General features: G+C 40.5%; 2 protein-coding genes across 2 annotated transcripts; one reads left to right on the top strand and one right to left on the bottom strand.

Annotated features, from left to right (window-relative positions):
* Window positions 1-6,989: 6,989 nt before the first annotated feature.
* On the bottom strand, window positions 6,990-12,712 carry emc8 (ER membrane protein complex subunit 8). Its single transcript, XM_061766081.1, has 5 exons — window positions 12,171-12,712; window positions 11,007-11,083; window positions 10,846-10,915; window positions 10,012-10,106; window positions 6,990-9,932 (listed from the first exon to the last, which is right to left on the bottom strand). The coding sequence occupies exons 1-5, from the start codon at window positions 12,381-12,383 to the stop codon at window positions 9,773-9,775; spliced, it is 615 nt and encodes a 204-aa protein (XP_061622065.1). The 5' UTR covers window positions 12,384-12,712; the 3' UTR covers window positions 6,990-9,772.
* Window positions 12,713-12,722: 10 nt separating this feature from the next.
* On the top strand, window positions 12,723-15,581 carry LOC133474394 (cytochrome c oxidase subunit 4 isoform 1, mitochondrial). Its single transcript, XM_061766082.1, has 5 exons — window positions 12,723-12,802; window positions 13,665-13,741; window positions 14,736-14,900; window positions 15,012-15,143; window positions 15,260-15,581. Exons 2-5 carry the CDS (start codon window positions 13,666-13,668, stop codon window positions 15,394-15,396), a joined length of 510 nt encoding a protein of 169 aa, XP_061622066.1. The 5' UTR covers window positions 12,723-12,802; window position 13,665; the 3' UTR covers window positions 15,397-15,581.
* The last annotated feature ends 281 nt before the right edge of the window (window positions 15,582-15,862 follow it).

Raw genomic sequence — 15,862 nt, forward strand, 5'->3', positions numbered from 1 at the left:
ACATTGGGGTTCACCCCGGTGGGCGAGAGGGTAGCCTCCCTCCGCCTTTGGCTGGGGGGACAGGTCCTGACTGTTGTTTGTGCCTATGCACCAAACAGCAGTTCAGAGTACCCACCCTTTTTGGAGTCCTTGGGGAGGGGTGGGGGGGGGTGTGCACCTGGCACCAGGACACACTAGGTCGCAGTTCGATGATCGACTTTGTGGTCGTGTCATCCGACTTGGGGCCGCATGTCTTGGAGACTCGGGTGAAGAGAGGGGCGGAGCTATCAACTGATCACTACCTGGTGGTGAGTTGACTCAAATGGTGACCCAAACGCATTGTGAGGGTCTGCTGGGAACGTCTGGCAGAATCCCCTGTCAGAAGGAGTTTCAACTCCCACCTCTAGCAGAACTTCTAGGCATTTTACATCCAAGTTATCTTGCAAACCTGATAAAAGAACATAAAAGATTATAAAAACAATTAAATGTTGACGGAAGGGGATGTTTAAAACAACCACATTGCTTTGTCTTTAAGTCTGATAGCTTAATGCTAATGCTAACCCACACTGGGAAATGACATAGAGTGTTATATCCTTTTAAGCAATGGGTATTTGAACATAAATGGTGGAGCAACATTGTCTACAGACAATATAACAATGCTCGCAGGCACATATGCTTTATTTTCTGCGAAGAGCGACTATTACAGCTGCTGCTGTGATGTCTTCTCCATCTCCATGTAGTATACTGGGTTGCACGGAGTTCAAATTTGGGCACTGGCCTTCCTGTGTAGAGTTGTGTGTTTATTTTCCAAGAAAAAAAGAGGTAGTAGGTCCATTGAGGTTGAAATTTTGTCATTGCATTTTTTTTGTCAGTCTTGTGAGTACAGTATATTGAAATCAGGAATGACCCCCTTACCGCTCTCCGATATCGGTATAGTGTACCTCGGTGAGGTAACTTCACCAGCCTGTCATGTTGCTCAACATTACAACTCGATTAACTAGAACCCCACTTTGGCTAGTTAGGGTTAACAAGTGACACAATGTACAACAATGGTCAGCTGCTGAGACTGTAGAAAAGAAAGTCTGGACCCAGTTTGACATAATATCACTATTCAATGCAATGCAGTTGACTATTTCCAAGATTAACCCAATGTAAGGGACATTTTCCACAGAAACCTCACAATATACAGTATATTTTTTTATGTTAATCTGAGATGATCATACTTTTTGAACTACAAGAGAAATAGACTATGATTATCAAGACCACATACGTTTTTTTTGTTTTGTTTGTTTTTACCGAGGCTGTCAGGAGGGGGAGAGGGGAGGACGTGATCGTATTGACCTTGTAATGACAAGCCGCGTCCCATCATCCTTGAGGCTGATTGTTCAGATGCACTTGAGAAATGACGGGAAGGATCAGATCCGTGTGGACCATCAACCCCCTTTTTCAATGTTGATTTTCTCACACACTTGTTCACAAAGAGGTGAACCTCTCCCCATCTTTGCTCGTGAATGACTGAGCAATTCAGGGAAGCTCCTTTCCCCAACATTTCCTGACCAATTCAAACCATTCCATCTACAAAATGTTTTCTACTTTCCCCAAATTCCCTCATGACCAAAATTCCACAGTTTTCACCTACATTTCATTTTCCCATGATTCTCTCCTTCAACATTTCTCAACTGATTCGAACCATTCCAACATCGTGTTCAATTCATTCAAGCCACTATGATGAACTATTCCAAATTGTTAAAATTGTCCATATTTTCAAAGTAAAAGCCTGAAATTCAAAATGTTCACACAGTTACCTACAGTTTCCCTAGTTCTGAACTGATTGGAACCATTCCAACTTCATGTTCAGCTCATTCACGCCATCCCAGGAACTGTTACCAATTGCTAAAATTCCCAAGATTTTCAAAATAAAAGCCTGAAATTGAAAATGTATAAATGTATTTTTCCATCCAATTTCCAAATTTCTTGACCAATTCGAACGGTTCCAACTTGGTGTTCATCTCATTCAAGCCATCCAGTGATCTATAACCAATTCCTAAAATGTTTTAGATTTTAAAAATAAAAGTCTGAGATTGATTTTACATATTTACCTCCAGTTTGACATTCCTCGACCGATTTGAGCCAATCCAACTTCGTGTTCAGCACATTTCATTCATCCTGTGAACTATTCCCAATTGATAAAATTCCGTAGATTTTCAAAATAAGAGCCTTAAAATTCAACATTTTTACATGATTACCTCCAGTTTTCTGATTTCTCAACCAATTTGAACCATTCCAACTTCAACTTGTTCATTTCATTCAAGCCATCCTGTGAACATTCCCAATTGCTAAAATTCCCTAGCTCTTCAAATTAGACATTTTTATATATTGACCTCGTTTCCACGTTCCTCGATCAATTTGAACCATTCCAACTTTGTGTTCACCTCATTCAAGCCATCCCGTGAACTATTCCGAATTGCTAAAATTACCCAGAGTTTCACAGTAAAAGCCTTGGGTCTGTGGTCGGGTTGTGGGCGCAGTAGCTTTAGCAGGGAAGCCCAGACTTCACCCTCCCCAGCCACGCCGTCCCATTTTTTAAAGCAATGCTTGAATAGTGCATGCATTGGACTTTAAAAGTTGTGTGGTGTGACCTTTATCGCTGCGACTGACTGGCGACCAGTTCAGGGTGTAGTCCGCCTTTCACCCGAAGCCAGCTGAGATAGGCTCCAGCGACCCTATCCAGGATAAGCGGTGTTGAGAATGGATGGATGGATGGATGGATGGATGGATGGACCTTTATCGTCGTGCTTCATGAGCAGCTGTCTTGTCAATTTGGATTGTTGCTATTTTGCTTTAATTGGTGCATTAAAATGTATGTATTCAATTGGATGCATGTATACAATGAAATAATTGGTCAAATGATCTATTGTCAAGAGAGAGTCGCAATTATTTAGCAACGGAATACAATGTGGAGGGCAACCACGAAATGGCCAAAGTGACGCTAAAATGGGCGCCCAGGGGACAATGGCAGACTTCCTGAGTCTTGTTCAGAAGACGCCACACGGAGAACATCATGCTGATATGGAGACCGGGTTTTATGAAGAACAAGAACATGCCACGTGTAAGACTAATCCCTAAAATATGTTTACAGCCAGTCGGGAGCCACAGTGCGATGTGAGCAACGGGTGGGAGCCGTACGGCGGTCATTGTTACCATCACTCGAAAGGTCTGTTCATTTCTTGGGATGCTGCCGATGAGTACTGTGTCGCACAGAACGCTCACCTGGTCAGAACACTCACCTGGTCTTTGGGCGTTCCTGTCAATGCCAGGAATCATCCCACAATGCTTGACAAAATTCATGGAGTTTGGCTTCTGTTCTTGTGCTAAAGCTGATGTTCTTCTTTCCCAAAGATATGTTGCGGCATGAGTATGACTGGAACGTATGGGTGGGACTGAGGATCGAGTGGTGGAACATGATTTTTTATTGGAGTCCAGTATTTAAGTATACTGACGGAACCTACCTGGTAAATGAATAATTTATGGCATTCACACAAAAAGTCAAATGTGGTGTGATTACAAGAAAAAGGTGGAAAAACAACGTCAATGTCTTTATGTCTCAAAAGTGCTCTCTGTCAATTGACTGTCAGTTGTCGTACTAGAGCGGCTCCAACTACTGGAGACAAATTCCATACTTGGAAAATAAAGAGGATTCTGATTCTGATGATAAAAGATTACATTTTTGAGAATGAAATTCGATCCTTCAAAAAGTAATTTCAACTGAAAAAATCATTTGAAGCAATGATTAGGCCGTTGCATTACAAGAATGATGTTGGAATTTGGGAATAAAATCAGTTTTAATGATGAGGGGGAAAAAAATGACCAAAACCAAAAATTAGACGAGAGAAGTGCATTGTCATTTGACAAGAATGAAAGGACAATGTGAACAAACTGGTCATTTTATATTGTTTTAATTATGAGAATAAAGTCATTTTGCCAGAACAAACTTGTAATATTCCAAAAAAAGATTATATTGTGAGAAAAGCATCCTGAAAACGACACACTGAAGTCACATTTCTGATGTGATGCACAGGACTTCCTCCCATGGAATAAAGGCGAACTCAACAACCTGACGACTGCGTTGAACTGAGAGCCGATGGAAAGCTCAACGACTGCTCCTGCCATTACAGAGACAGGTCTTTCATCTGTAAAAAATATCCAAAAGTCATGAACGCTTGCTTGCTTTGGATGTCTTCAGATGTGCGCTCTCATTTTCAAATCTGTTGTGCAGCCAAGAGCCATCTGGCTCCTTGTCCTACCTGTCGTACTTGTGGGCCCCCTCCTACTTGTCCTCCTACTACTCTTCCTCCTCCTACCTGTCCTCCTTTACCTTCCCCTCCTCTTTGTCCTGCTCTTCCTCGTCCCCAGCTTTCAACATCAGGACCAGGTGATGTCGCACACTCAAGTAAAAACTCTTCTCTGTTGCTCACATATGATGACATCGTAGGCTTGTGCACGCTTGTTATGACTCCTCATCCGGTGAGTTTGGGATTTTTTTATTTTTTTTTAACTCATTCAAACAAATAATTACCTTGATTTATGAGCCGGCGTTGGCTTCATTTTTTTTTTGCTTCGTGCTATTGAGTGAAATTTAAGACAGCTTCAAAGCTGCCACCACTTTACTGAAGTGGGAAAAAAAAACTAATCTGGAGCAATTAAGGAACTGTAAAACCCTGGCTTGCAGGAAAAGACAGCCGCAGTTGTCGTTTCCCTCAGGTGGGTGCTACCGATCAATGCAAACTAGAACTAACAGACATTCCAACGATCAACTTCTTAAACAGCTAACCTACAACTCCATGACAACATGCTGGCAATTTTTTGACTTGAGTTCGTTGTCACATTTCTATGGGGCCAATTATACATTACTCGTGCACTCACTGTAGTAGTCTCGCCACGCTGCACTATTTGCATATCTGTTGTTGACCAATACTGGCCACTCATGCCAGAGTAGCATCTGCTCCATTTGCACACTGCTTGAGGAGTATCTTCAACATTTGCACAATCAACATTGTCCCAGATTATCGCCCGACTCGTCACTTTAAACTGCATACACTCCTTGAAGTCTCGGCGCCCTTTGCACAATGGTCATTGCAACGGACTATTGCAATATTAGTCATTCGAACTGCTTGCTCTAAGTGCTAGAGGACTCTGCATCTTTTGCACAATTGTAAAAAAAATAATAATAAATAAATTTTTACCTGCATTACCAGACAACTAGCAACCCTTTATTGCTCAGTGACTGTTTTTTTTTTTTTTTTGTCAATGTCTTTATGTCTCCAAAGTGTTCTCTGTCAATTGACTGTCTGTTGTCGTACTAGAGCGGCTCCAACTACCGAAGACAAATTCCTTGTGTGTTTTTTTGGACATACTTGGCAAATAAAGATGATTCAGATTCTGACATACGTCTATAATACTTCACAATAACATCCATTCATCCATCCATTTTCTGAACCGCTTCTCCTCACTAGGGTCGCAGGCGTGCTGGAGCCTATCCCAGCTATCATCGGGCAGGAGGCGGGGCACATACAAACAAACAACCATTCGCACTCACAGTCACACCAACGGGCAATTTAGCGTCTCCAATTAATGCATGTTTTTGGGATGTGGGAAGAAACCGGAGTGCCCGGAGAAAACCCACGCAGGCACGGGGAGAACATGCAAACTCCACACAGGCGGGGCCGGGGATAGAACCCCTGTCCTCAGAACTGTGAGGCTGACGCTCAAATCAAAAGTCAATTCAATTCATAACTCTACTTTGGTTGGAGGTAAAAAAAAATAATCCCTCAGTGCTTCATTTGATAAGGACGACATAAATGATTAATTGTCCTTCTAGAAACATCTGCTGTCTTTTAGTTCTGATGAACGTGTGAACGGCACCAGGTGTACTACTGTCTCCACTAAAAATCATATTGTGGACATTGAATTCATCCATCCATCCACTGGATAAGCGGTGTAGAAAATGGATGGCAGGAGGCGGGGTACACCCTGAACTGGTCGCCAGCCAGTTGCAGGGCACATATAAACAAACAACCATGCACACTCACATTCACACCTACGGACAACTTAAGAGTCTTCAATGAAGCTACCATGCATGTTTTTGGGATGTGGGAGGAAACGGGAGTACCCGGAGAAAACCCACGCAGGCGCTGAGAGAACATGCAAACTCCACACAGGTTAAGCCGGATTTGAATCCGGGTCCTCAGAACTTTGAGGTGGATGTGCTAACCAAACGGTCGCCTTGGCGCGCATTTAATTAATGACAATTGAAATTTTTGGACGACATCCACATTTATTTCTAAAACTGTCAAATGTACTGGGATTGCTTTTTCATTCATACTGTTGATAGGGAGCCACACTGGAAGTATTTCATCATTTATGAATTGGACTTCAGTGCATATGCAGGAATAATGTTCATTTCAACTAGGTCCTCATTGTCCCTGTGTGGCCCATGTGCAGTGTTGTGCTCGATTATCAAGCAATGTTTTGTGACGTCACAAAAAAAAGCACCGTGGTCATTTTAGCAGACCAATATGTAGAATTTAGAAAAAAAACACTAATTTCTGTATTAGAGTGGTGAATGTATATTAGAGAAATTGTCCCGAGGGGGTATTAATACAATATATTTTCATTAATAATGAATATATGTGACTCTAAATTGCCCATAGGTGTGACTGTGAGTGTGAATGGTTGTTTGTTTGTATGTGCCCTGCGATTGGCTGGCGACCAGTTCAGGGTGTAGTCCGCCTTTCGCCCGAAGTCAGCTGGGATAGGTTCCGGCACCCCGTGACCCTAACCAGGATAAGCGGTGTTGGCAATGGATGGATGGATATCTAAGTTCTTACATATTGTATACACACTGTATATGTGTATATTATGAAGGGCCATTTGATTTGGATAATTTCATCAACTAAATTGCAAGTCACTTATCATTGTGTATTTTATAATGCAAAACATCTAAAGTGAAATAAATGCCACTGTTTATCATTTTAATCCACAAATCAAAGCAACACACAAAAAATTGAAATATTGATTCATATTCCCTTGAAGCTGACGTGATTGAGTTGAACTTCCCAACGATAATGCAGTGCTCAACATATACCATAAAGAGTATGACAGTACATTTAGTAAAAAGAAACAACTGTAAAAATGTCATGACCATACATGACTGAAGTTACAGGCTATTGCTGCCAAATAGGAATCTCAAACACAACTCTTGCATTGTATCTTCACAATCATACCGTACTCAGTCTTCTGGTTTCTAGAAAGAAGAATTAAGAGGGCTCATTGGAGCAAATATACAGTAACACATAAAGCAAATCGGGCAAAACAAAAGTAATGCATTTCTGTGATCTAGAGAGGAAATCGGAATAACTTAATAAAAATAACAGTATGATTGTTGGTGCTTATACGAAAGTAAAAAATGTCTTACGGTGCTGTAATTTTTAAACAATGTGTTTTGGATGTGTGAAAACTGCAACAAACCTTGTCATCATTCCTCAGTACAATCTACAAGTTCAAATCACTGAGTTCTGCCTTGAGATACGAGTGACCTGACTTACAAGTTTTTCGATATGAGCCCTCGTTTGTCTTTTTTTTTTTAATCTTTGACTTACAATCAAAAATTTGAGATACAATCACTGTATGGTGGCAGTGAACTGAACTCACTTCACAGCAAGTAGCAATTTGGCAGATAGTGAATAATGTTTAAAAAGGGAAGCTTCAAGCTGTTTGCCACTCCCACTTGACGTTTTCCATCAAGCCAAATATAAAAAAAATTCAACTACATGTGTAACCACGTAACTTTGCCTTACAAAAGTCCATTAGCTTAATGCAAAACGGCATAGAGGGGCTAACGAACAGCATGTGTGTCACCATTAACTCTTTAGGTAACGGATATTTGAAAACAGTAACAAACAACAATATTCCTCATGTTCTTTATATTATGCGGGGGGGAAAAAGGGCTAATATTACTGCAGCGTATGGAGTCAGTTGTGAAACTCTTCTTGTCTCTGTATTGTACTGCCCCTACGTGGGAAAGACACATACAGTGGGTACAGAAAGTATTCAGACTCCCTTAAATTTTTCACTTTGTTATATTGCAGCCATTTGCTAAAAGACATTCAAGAACAGTCACGGAGTTGTTCTGAAGCCACTCCATTATTTTAGCTGTGTGCTTAGGGTCAGTCTTGTTGGAAGGTGAACCTCCAGCCCAGTCTGAGGTCCTGAGCACTCTGGAAGTTATCGTCCAGGATATCCCTATACTTGTCCGCATTCATCTTTCCTTCGATTGCTAACAGTTGTCCTGTCCCTGCAGCTGAAAAACAACCCCACAGCATGATGCTGCCACCACCATGCTTCACTGTTGGGACTGCATTGGACAGGTGATGAGCAGTGCCTGGTTTTCTCCACACATGCTACTTAGAATTAAGGCCAACAATTTGAGATCTTGGTCTCATCAGACCAGATAATCTTATTTCTCACCATTTTGGAGTCCTTCAGGTGTTTTTTTTTTTTTTTTTTTAGCAAACTCCATGCAGGCTTTTATGTGTCTTGCACTGAGGGGAGGCTTCCGTCGGACCACTCTGCTATTAAGCCCCGTCCCAAACGTCTTCCATTTAAGGATTATGGAAGCCACTGTCTTAGGAACCTTAAGTGCAGCAGACATTTTTTTGTAACCTTGCCCAGATCTGTGCCTTGCCACAATTCTGTTTCTGAGCTCTTCAGGCAGTTGCTTTGACCTCATGATTCTCAGTTGCTCTGACATGCGCTGTGAGCTGGAAGGTCTTATATAGACAGGGGTGTGGCTTTCCTAATCAAGTCCAATCAGTATAATCAAACACAGCTGGACTCCGATGAAGGTGTAGAACCATCTCAAGGATGATCAGAACAAATGGACTGCACCAGAGTTAAATATGAGTGTCACAGCAAAGGGTCTGCATACTTATGGCTGTGTGATATTTAAATTTTTCTTTGTTAATAAATTTGCAAAAATTTCAGTTGTTTTTTTCTGTCAATATGGGGTGCTGTGTGTACATTAATGAGGAAAAAAATAAATGATTTTAGCAAATAGGTGCAATATAACAAAGTGAAAAATTTAAGGGGGTCTGAATACTTTCCGTACCCACTGTACACCAGGAGTAGCACCATGTCCATTGAATTGAAGCAAAATCTGTCAAAAACTGTTTAATTCTTTACATTCCATTTAATTGTCATTACTGTATGTTTTTATGAAGTAAAATATAGAGTACTATTTTTCTTACTAATTTTTTTGGGGGGGGCTGGAACAGATTAATGGCATTTCCATCCATTTCAAAGGGAAAATGTGATTTGGGATACAAGTGTTTGAGTTACAAATGTGGTCACGGAACAGAAACTATTATCTCAAGGCACACTTTATTTGGGATTCTATCTATGTATGGCTACTTCATATCAATGTTAAGAAGAAGAAAACTGATCAAATATTTTCTATGTTTAATTTATAACTACAAATAGACACAGCAATCTCTCTTTCTCTCTTAAAAAACAATGCACTGAGCCATATTGTGTCTGTACTACCTGCCCAAAGTGCACACCAGGTGCTTGCCCTTGAGATCATTTGACCTAATAAACGGTCAATGTTCCACAAGTTCTGGACAATAGCAGAACTTCAAGTGGAACCGGGACAGCGTTGAGCATTGTGTGCTCCTGTGCCACAAGTAGCAATGGCATCAGTCTCCATACGCTTTTTAAGCTTGCACGGCCGACGGTCTTAACACAGGTCCAGGACAGACTTGTTGATCACCGGGTTGGTCCAGTCGTTCCTGAGGTCGTCCAGGTGATTGTCAAAGTCAATCAAATTTTCGTAGGACCTACCCTCGAGAAGAGCCGACGTGATCTTCTGCGCTTCGCTCCAGTCCTCAAAGGAGTCGCTGGAAACATGGAAGAACGGGTCAAGCTTTCATTTGAACAATTATTTCATTTGAACCCTCCAAGTTGAGAGAACCTTACAGATTGACATCTCTGCTTTTCCATTTGTTTTCGTGATGATCATAAATGAGCACAATGGGTTCGCGGCAGCTCATTTTTAATCTGCTGCTGTCAACCTGAGAACAAACATAACATACGGTGAAAGGAAAAAAAAATACACAACCCTGTTCAAACGCTAGTTTTCTGTGATATTAAAAATGAGACCAAGATCATTCAATTCAAAACTTTCACTCATTGATGTGACCTACAATTTGTAAAACTCAACTGGGGGAAAATGTTTAATATTTTACAGAGGTTGAGTAAAAATAAATAACTGATAAACTGGGATGTGGCTGCGTTCAGAATCAACCAATCACATTCAAACTCATGTTAAATAGGAGTCAGCACACACCTTCCAACATTTAATGTGCCTCTGATTAACCTCAAGTTAAGTTCAGCTGTTCAAGCAAGCGTTTCCTGACATTTCTTCTTTTTTTCTTTCTAGTAGAATGCTGAAGGTCTTGGTATATTTAATGCCCGGACCTACAGACCTGCTGTAAAATGTAACTACAAAAAAGTAAGGAAAAGAACAGAACATCTGAACTTTAATTGGGGTAAATCAGAGGCACTTTAAATTGTGGCTGGTGGGTGGTGGCTGGTGCTGACTCCCATTTAACATAACTTTGACTGCGATTGGTTAATTCTGAACACAAGTGTTCGCAAGCTTGGCTCGGCTCCACACAACATTACTCTACTCAGTTTTAAAATAATACTGTGGGATACAGCAAAAAAACAGGCAGACCTGTAAAAGAATATGCTATAGAACAACAAATGGAGCAGTAAGGAAAAATAAAAAAGTCAAAATTCGGTTTTTACCATAACAATTGCGGCTTCACTGAAACACTCAGAAATCCTTGCTGCCACTTTTTCAGCAACTTGGTTGGGTCTGCAAAGGAGAGGATGAAAAATAGAAAAGTGCCATACCTGTGTTTCAACCGGTTATTATATAAAAAAACAAAACAGGGAGGTCTCATTACCTTGAATCCTTTGTGCGTTCATTGGCTTGATAGTATGCTGCGATGACATAATTGTTTTCTTTACACCATGTGTCAATCTGAGAAGAACACAGATATCAAAAGGATCAACTTACAAATGTACAATCAAAGTGAAGATATTAATGATTGTCATCCCGATAAACATCATATCATGCAAATTCTGACGTCGTACCCCGAGCTCATACAATTTGGAATTTGACCAAACTTGTGTGAAATATGCCTTTAAAGTCACACAACATTGCAGAGTTCAAATTGTAACGAGACCTCATCAGACCTCAAGTCAGCCAGTGTTAAAGGATTAACTGTGCATGTTTTGCTTTTGCTTTGGGCGGCTGTGGATCAGTAGGTAGAGCGGGTCGTCCAGCTCCAACTGTCTCCATGTCGAAGTGTCCTTGGGACACTGAACCCTAATTTGCTCCCAGTGGGCCTGGCAGCGCCTTGCATGGCAGCAGTCGCCCATTGATGTACGAATGTGAGGCTTTGTAAAGCACTGCGATAGTGTAGATAAAGCGCTATAAGTGCAGTCCATTTACCACTTTTCTTTGGTGTTTCATGGCTTTTATGCAACACTTAATCCCAAAAGGAGAACACTAAGACACTAGGTGTTATTATACTCATTGTCACTTTATATCGTTAACTCCAACATTCTTCAACTAGTTTTCATTGTATCCAGCTGGACAATAATGTGTTTTGTTTGTGTATAATGACATGATTATTTAATAATATTGTCAAGAGTGAGTCAAGCATTGACTTGAATGTTATTGACAAAACTGGTGCGCTATTACATTCGTCAGTCCAAAATATTGGACTTTGTCTCGCATGCAGTTTACCAATAACACAGCGGTGATAAAGAATGATAAAGCTTCAACCATATGCCGCTCAGGATGGAGATTATCTGATGTGATGATTTTTTTACACCATTTCATAATGTTTGTAAACAACAGGTGCCAGGACACCTTTAGGTGGCAGAAAAGTGATTGACTACTGCTGCCCTAAACTGAAATGATGATGATAACTTGTGCTTTGGGTTGCGCCGCCAGATACACCCCAATGTTTTTTTCCCTTTCCATTTCCTTAAAATAATAATAATCTAAATGAATCCAATGGAACCTGCGGGTGAAAAAAAAAAAAAAAAGAGAGACTCACCAATGTTAAGGCAACTTCGAGCATGGGTGCAAGAGCCAGTGTGCCGTGGAACAGCGGCACGCAGTCGACACACAAGACCGGATCGTGGTGACTGTCTTTCTTTTTGTCCTTGGCTTTTTCTGCAACCAGCAACCCGTTGACGGCGCTGTGCGGATACTTGGCGGCGTGCAAGAGCATTTTACAGTAAGCCTGACTTGTCAGCTGAATAGGCATGATCGTGAAGGAATCGGACAGATCTTCGTGCCACACGACGTAAAAATACTTCTAATAAGTTAGCTAATATCCCATGTCATAGGAGGAGAAATGTAGCGTCAGTTGTCACGTTCAAACCACAGCGTGTGCTTGACGCTAAGTATCCATATGAGTAAGTGTAAAATTTGAATCTAGCCACAATAAATGGATCTAGTTTATATAATAAGAAATTATTCCTTCAAAAAGGCAGGTAGTAAACTTAATCTTACTTCTTTCGAGCACACTGGTTAATATTTCTGGACCGGCGCGGCCGTAAACTAGAATGTTGCAAAATGATTAGAGTCCGTCGCAAATAGCAAAGTACTTTATGGCCAAGTAAGTACTTCCGGTCGAATGCACTTCCTTTGAGACTATCGGTGGACGGCAGCAAGCAAAATACAGTAAGCGCCTTAACAACACCTTTCTTATTTGTGGCTTGTTCACGGTTGTATTTCAAGACGTTTCTTGTAATTAATGTGCATTCTCAAAGTCGACGCACTAATCCTGCTGTTGTCGCCACCTGTGACCGAATTAGTCAACAGCACTCGGGTGACTTTGTCCAAGCCCATCGGAGCTAGCTGTCGTTAGCATGTAGCAGACAATTCAGTCAACGAGTAGAATTCCTGTGTTTCGTGTCTTGACTGTTGCGCTGCCTCACGCGAACGCGATTTTCCACGAGCGAACCGAGTCGCGAATATTATATTGGGTTGTACTGCACCATCGAAAGTAAGGCTGGTGTTATTGAATGAAGCCGGGGCGCTTTGACCTTGCGTCTGCGGCTAATGCTAACGTTAGCCATGAAGCACGGCGAAGACCTCAATGATAGACATCAGGCTTGGATTCGTTTTACTAACCCCCCCTCAAAAAAAAAAAAAGTTTACGTAAATGTTGCTGAGTTGCTTTATATAAACTTTAGAATATCCAGGAAATTCAACAAGAGGATACAATTGTCATTTTATTTTTTTTGTAAATAACACGGACGGCCCATTTCATTTGAAATTTGCAACAATGTATTGAATTAAGTTTGAATCGTATTTTCTTTGTTTGTAATCACAGTTCATCATATTGAAAGTGTCGCTCAAGTGCATTGCTTTGTCTCCCCCCCAGGCCATGTAATGATTACATTAGATTGCAAATGCACCTACCTTAATGCCTTTTAAGTGTCTGGCCTTTACACACGCTTTGTCAACAAATTCCAGAGATGTTTATATATAACTGTGGCGTTTGAATGATGTATATATATTTTTTTCCCTTATTCTGCAGAATGCTGGCAACCAGAGCCCTGAGTCTTGTTGGCAAACGTGCCATTTCCACATCTCTCTGCTTACGCGGCAGTCATGGTGAATGTTACTTGTTTCATTTGTCGTTAGCTTGATGGCATAGTTGCCCAAGTCATTTTTGAAGATTTTCCGAAAACAACGAAAAATAAACACAACTGATTCAACTAACAATAAGAGTCCATTCACCTCTCAATTCAACCTTTGGAGGTTACTCTGACCTGGATGACTGGGGATCTTCATAGGCACAAAGAAAAAAACTTTTTTTTAACAAGCATTTTGGTATTTATTGATACAGTGACAGTAAGTTAAAAATGACTTGAACAATAATGCTAATGCTGTTAGGCTAACTTTATATCTGTGACTTGTTGAATAACAAATCTAATGTGAGATTCTATTTCTGTTGACATTTTATATTTGACTTAAGTCATTTGACCATTTTGGTGATGCATTCCCAGGAACTTATTTACATGCTATACATTATACTGTTTTGGATCCAATAGTGGCATCCTCGCCAATAAACATTGCGCCTTAATTGCCATGTTTTTGTTTTGTTTTGTTTGGTCTCTCCACTTGAAAAAAAATGCAAGTTAAATCGACGTTTCCTTTGGAGGAGTTTAAGGATACAGTGGTTCTGTATTTGGCATGGAGCATTACTGGGCCAAATCTGTTAAAAAAAAGTTTAACATTGACTAAAAACTAGAGAATGAAGAGAGAGTGCCCCACTGGCAAGGTCTTGGTGAACAAAAGTTAGTGAAGTGTGTGCAGAAAACCTTTAGGCTGGGTTTACTTCATGATATTGACAGCAAAGTTAGTAATGAAGGGCTACCCTGGAGTGTAAAAATTATGATTACAAACTATAACATTCTAAAATACATTTGTGGTGATAAATGCCTCTCCTTATGGACACTTCTCTGTATATCGACACCTTGATTGTGGTATATCCCAGTCATGCAGAATTTAGCATGTCATAAAATGGCAATGAGGTAATATTCATTTTGTATACATTTATTAAACTGCTATTGTATTTAATGAGTCTGTGTGTTGATCCCGACAGGTGTCGCCAAGGTGGAGAGCTACACTCTCCCTGCCTACTTTGACAGGCGGGAGAACCCTCTTCCAGACATCAGCTACGTGCAGAACCTGAGTGCAGAGCAGCAGTCGCTCAAGGAGAAGGAGAAAGGCTCATGGGCCACACTCTCCAATGAGGAGAAAATAGCATGTAAGATTTTGCTTGACTATTTATTTCGGGAACTGACACATTTGGAGACAGATATTGCATTTATACATATTAACATTTCATTCAATGTGTGCTCCTCTGATCCCATTTCAGTGTATCGCATCAGCTTTAAGCAGAGCTTTGCTGAGATGAACCAGGGATCATCTGAGTGGAAGACTGTGCTTGGGGGGGTGTTTTTCTTTTTTGGCTTCACTGGTCTGGTGGTGTTCTGGCAGAGGAAGTATGGTGAGTTTGGTAAATTTTCTTACTATAATTCTATGAATGTATATAGATTCCATGAAAAAAATACACAAATTAGTAATTACATAATTTTTTATGACCCCCTTTTTGCATCTTTTCAGTGTATGGACCAGTTCCTTACACGTTTGAGCATGAGTATAAAGAGAAAGAGCTGCAGAGGATGCTGGACATGAGAATTAACCCCGTTGAGGGCTTCTCATCACACTGGGACTACGAAAATAAGCAGTGGAAGAAGTAAAAGTAACAAGCGGACCATGTCACACATCTGAAAATAAAAAGCAGTCCAATTTAAAGATCCAATAATCCCTGCGATTCTGTATTGATCAGCCATCCACTTTACCTCAGTGTGATCATTGTGGAAGATCTCTTCCTCTTAAGTTCATTGTATATTACAGAAAGAAAATAAATGTAAAAGAATGTGAACCCACTTTGTGACTGTCTGAAAATGTCAGGAAAAAAAGTAGAACTTAAGAGTATGAATGCAAATACGTGTGTGCCAATTTTGAATACATACAATTTTAAAACTCAGCACCAGTGCTGTACCTGAAAGAGTTCAATGAGCGAAAGTTCATGAATTAGTTTATATTTTGTGCGAACATGAACTGAACTTAGTTCATTTCTGTGTGATGAATGTCATTGAGAATGCGCTCAGTCTGGCGTGAAAGAAAACGTCTTTTGAACGAAAGTGAATTTTTATTTAAGAG

This window comes from Phyllopteryx taeniolatus, chromosome 2 (genome assembly GCF_024500385.1).
Source record: "Phyllopteryx taeniolatus isolate TA_2022b chromosome 2, UOR_Ptae_1.2, whole genome shotgun sequence".
In the NCBI taxonomy this organism is placed as follows: Eukaryota; Metazoa; Chordata; class Actinopteri; order Syngnathiformes; family Syngnathidae; genus Phyllopteryx; species Phyllopteryx taeniolatus.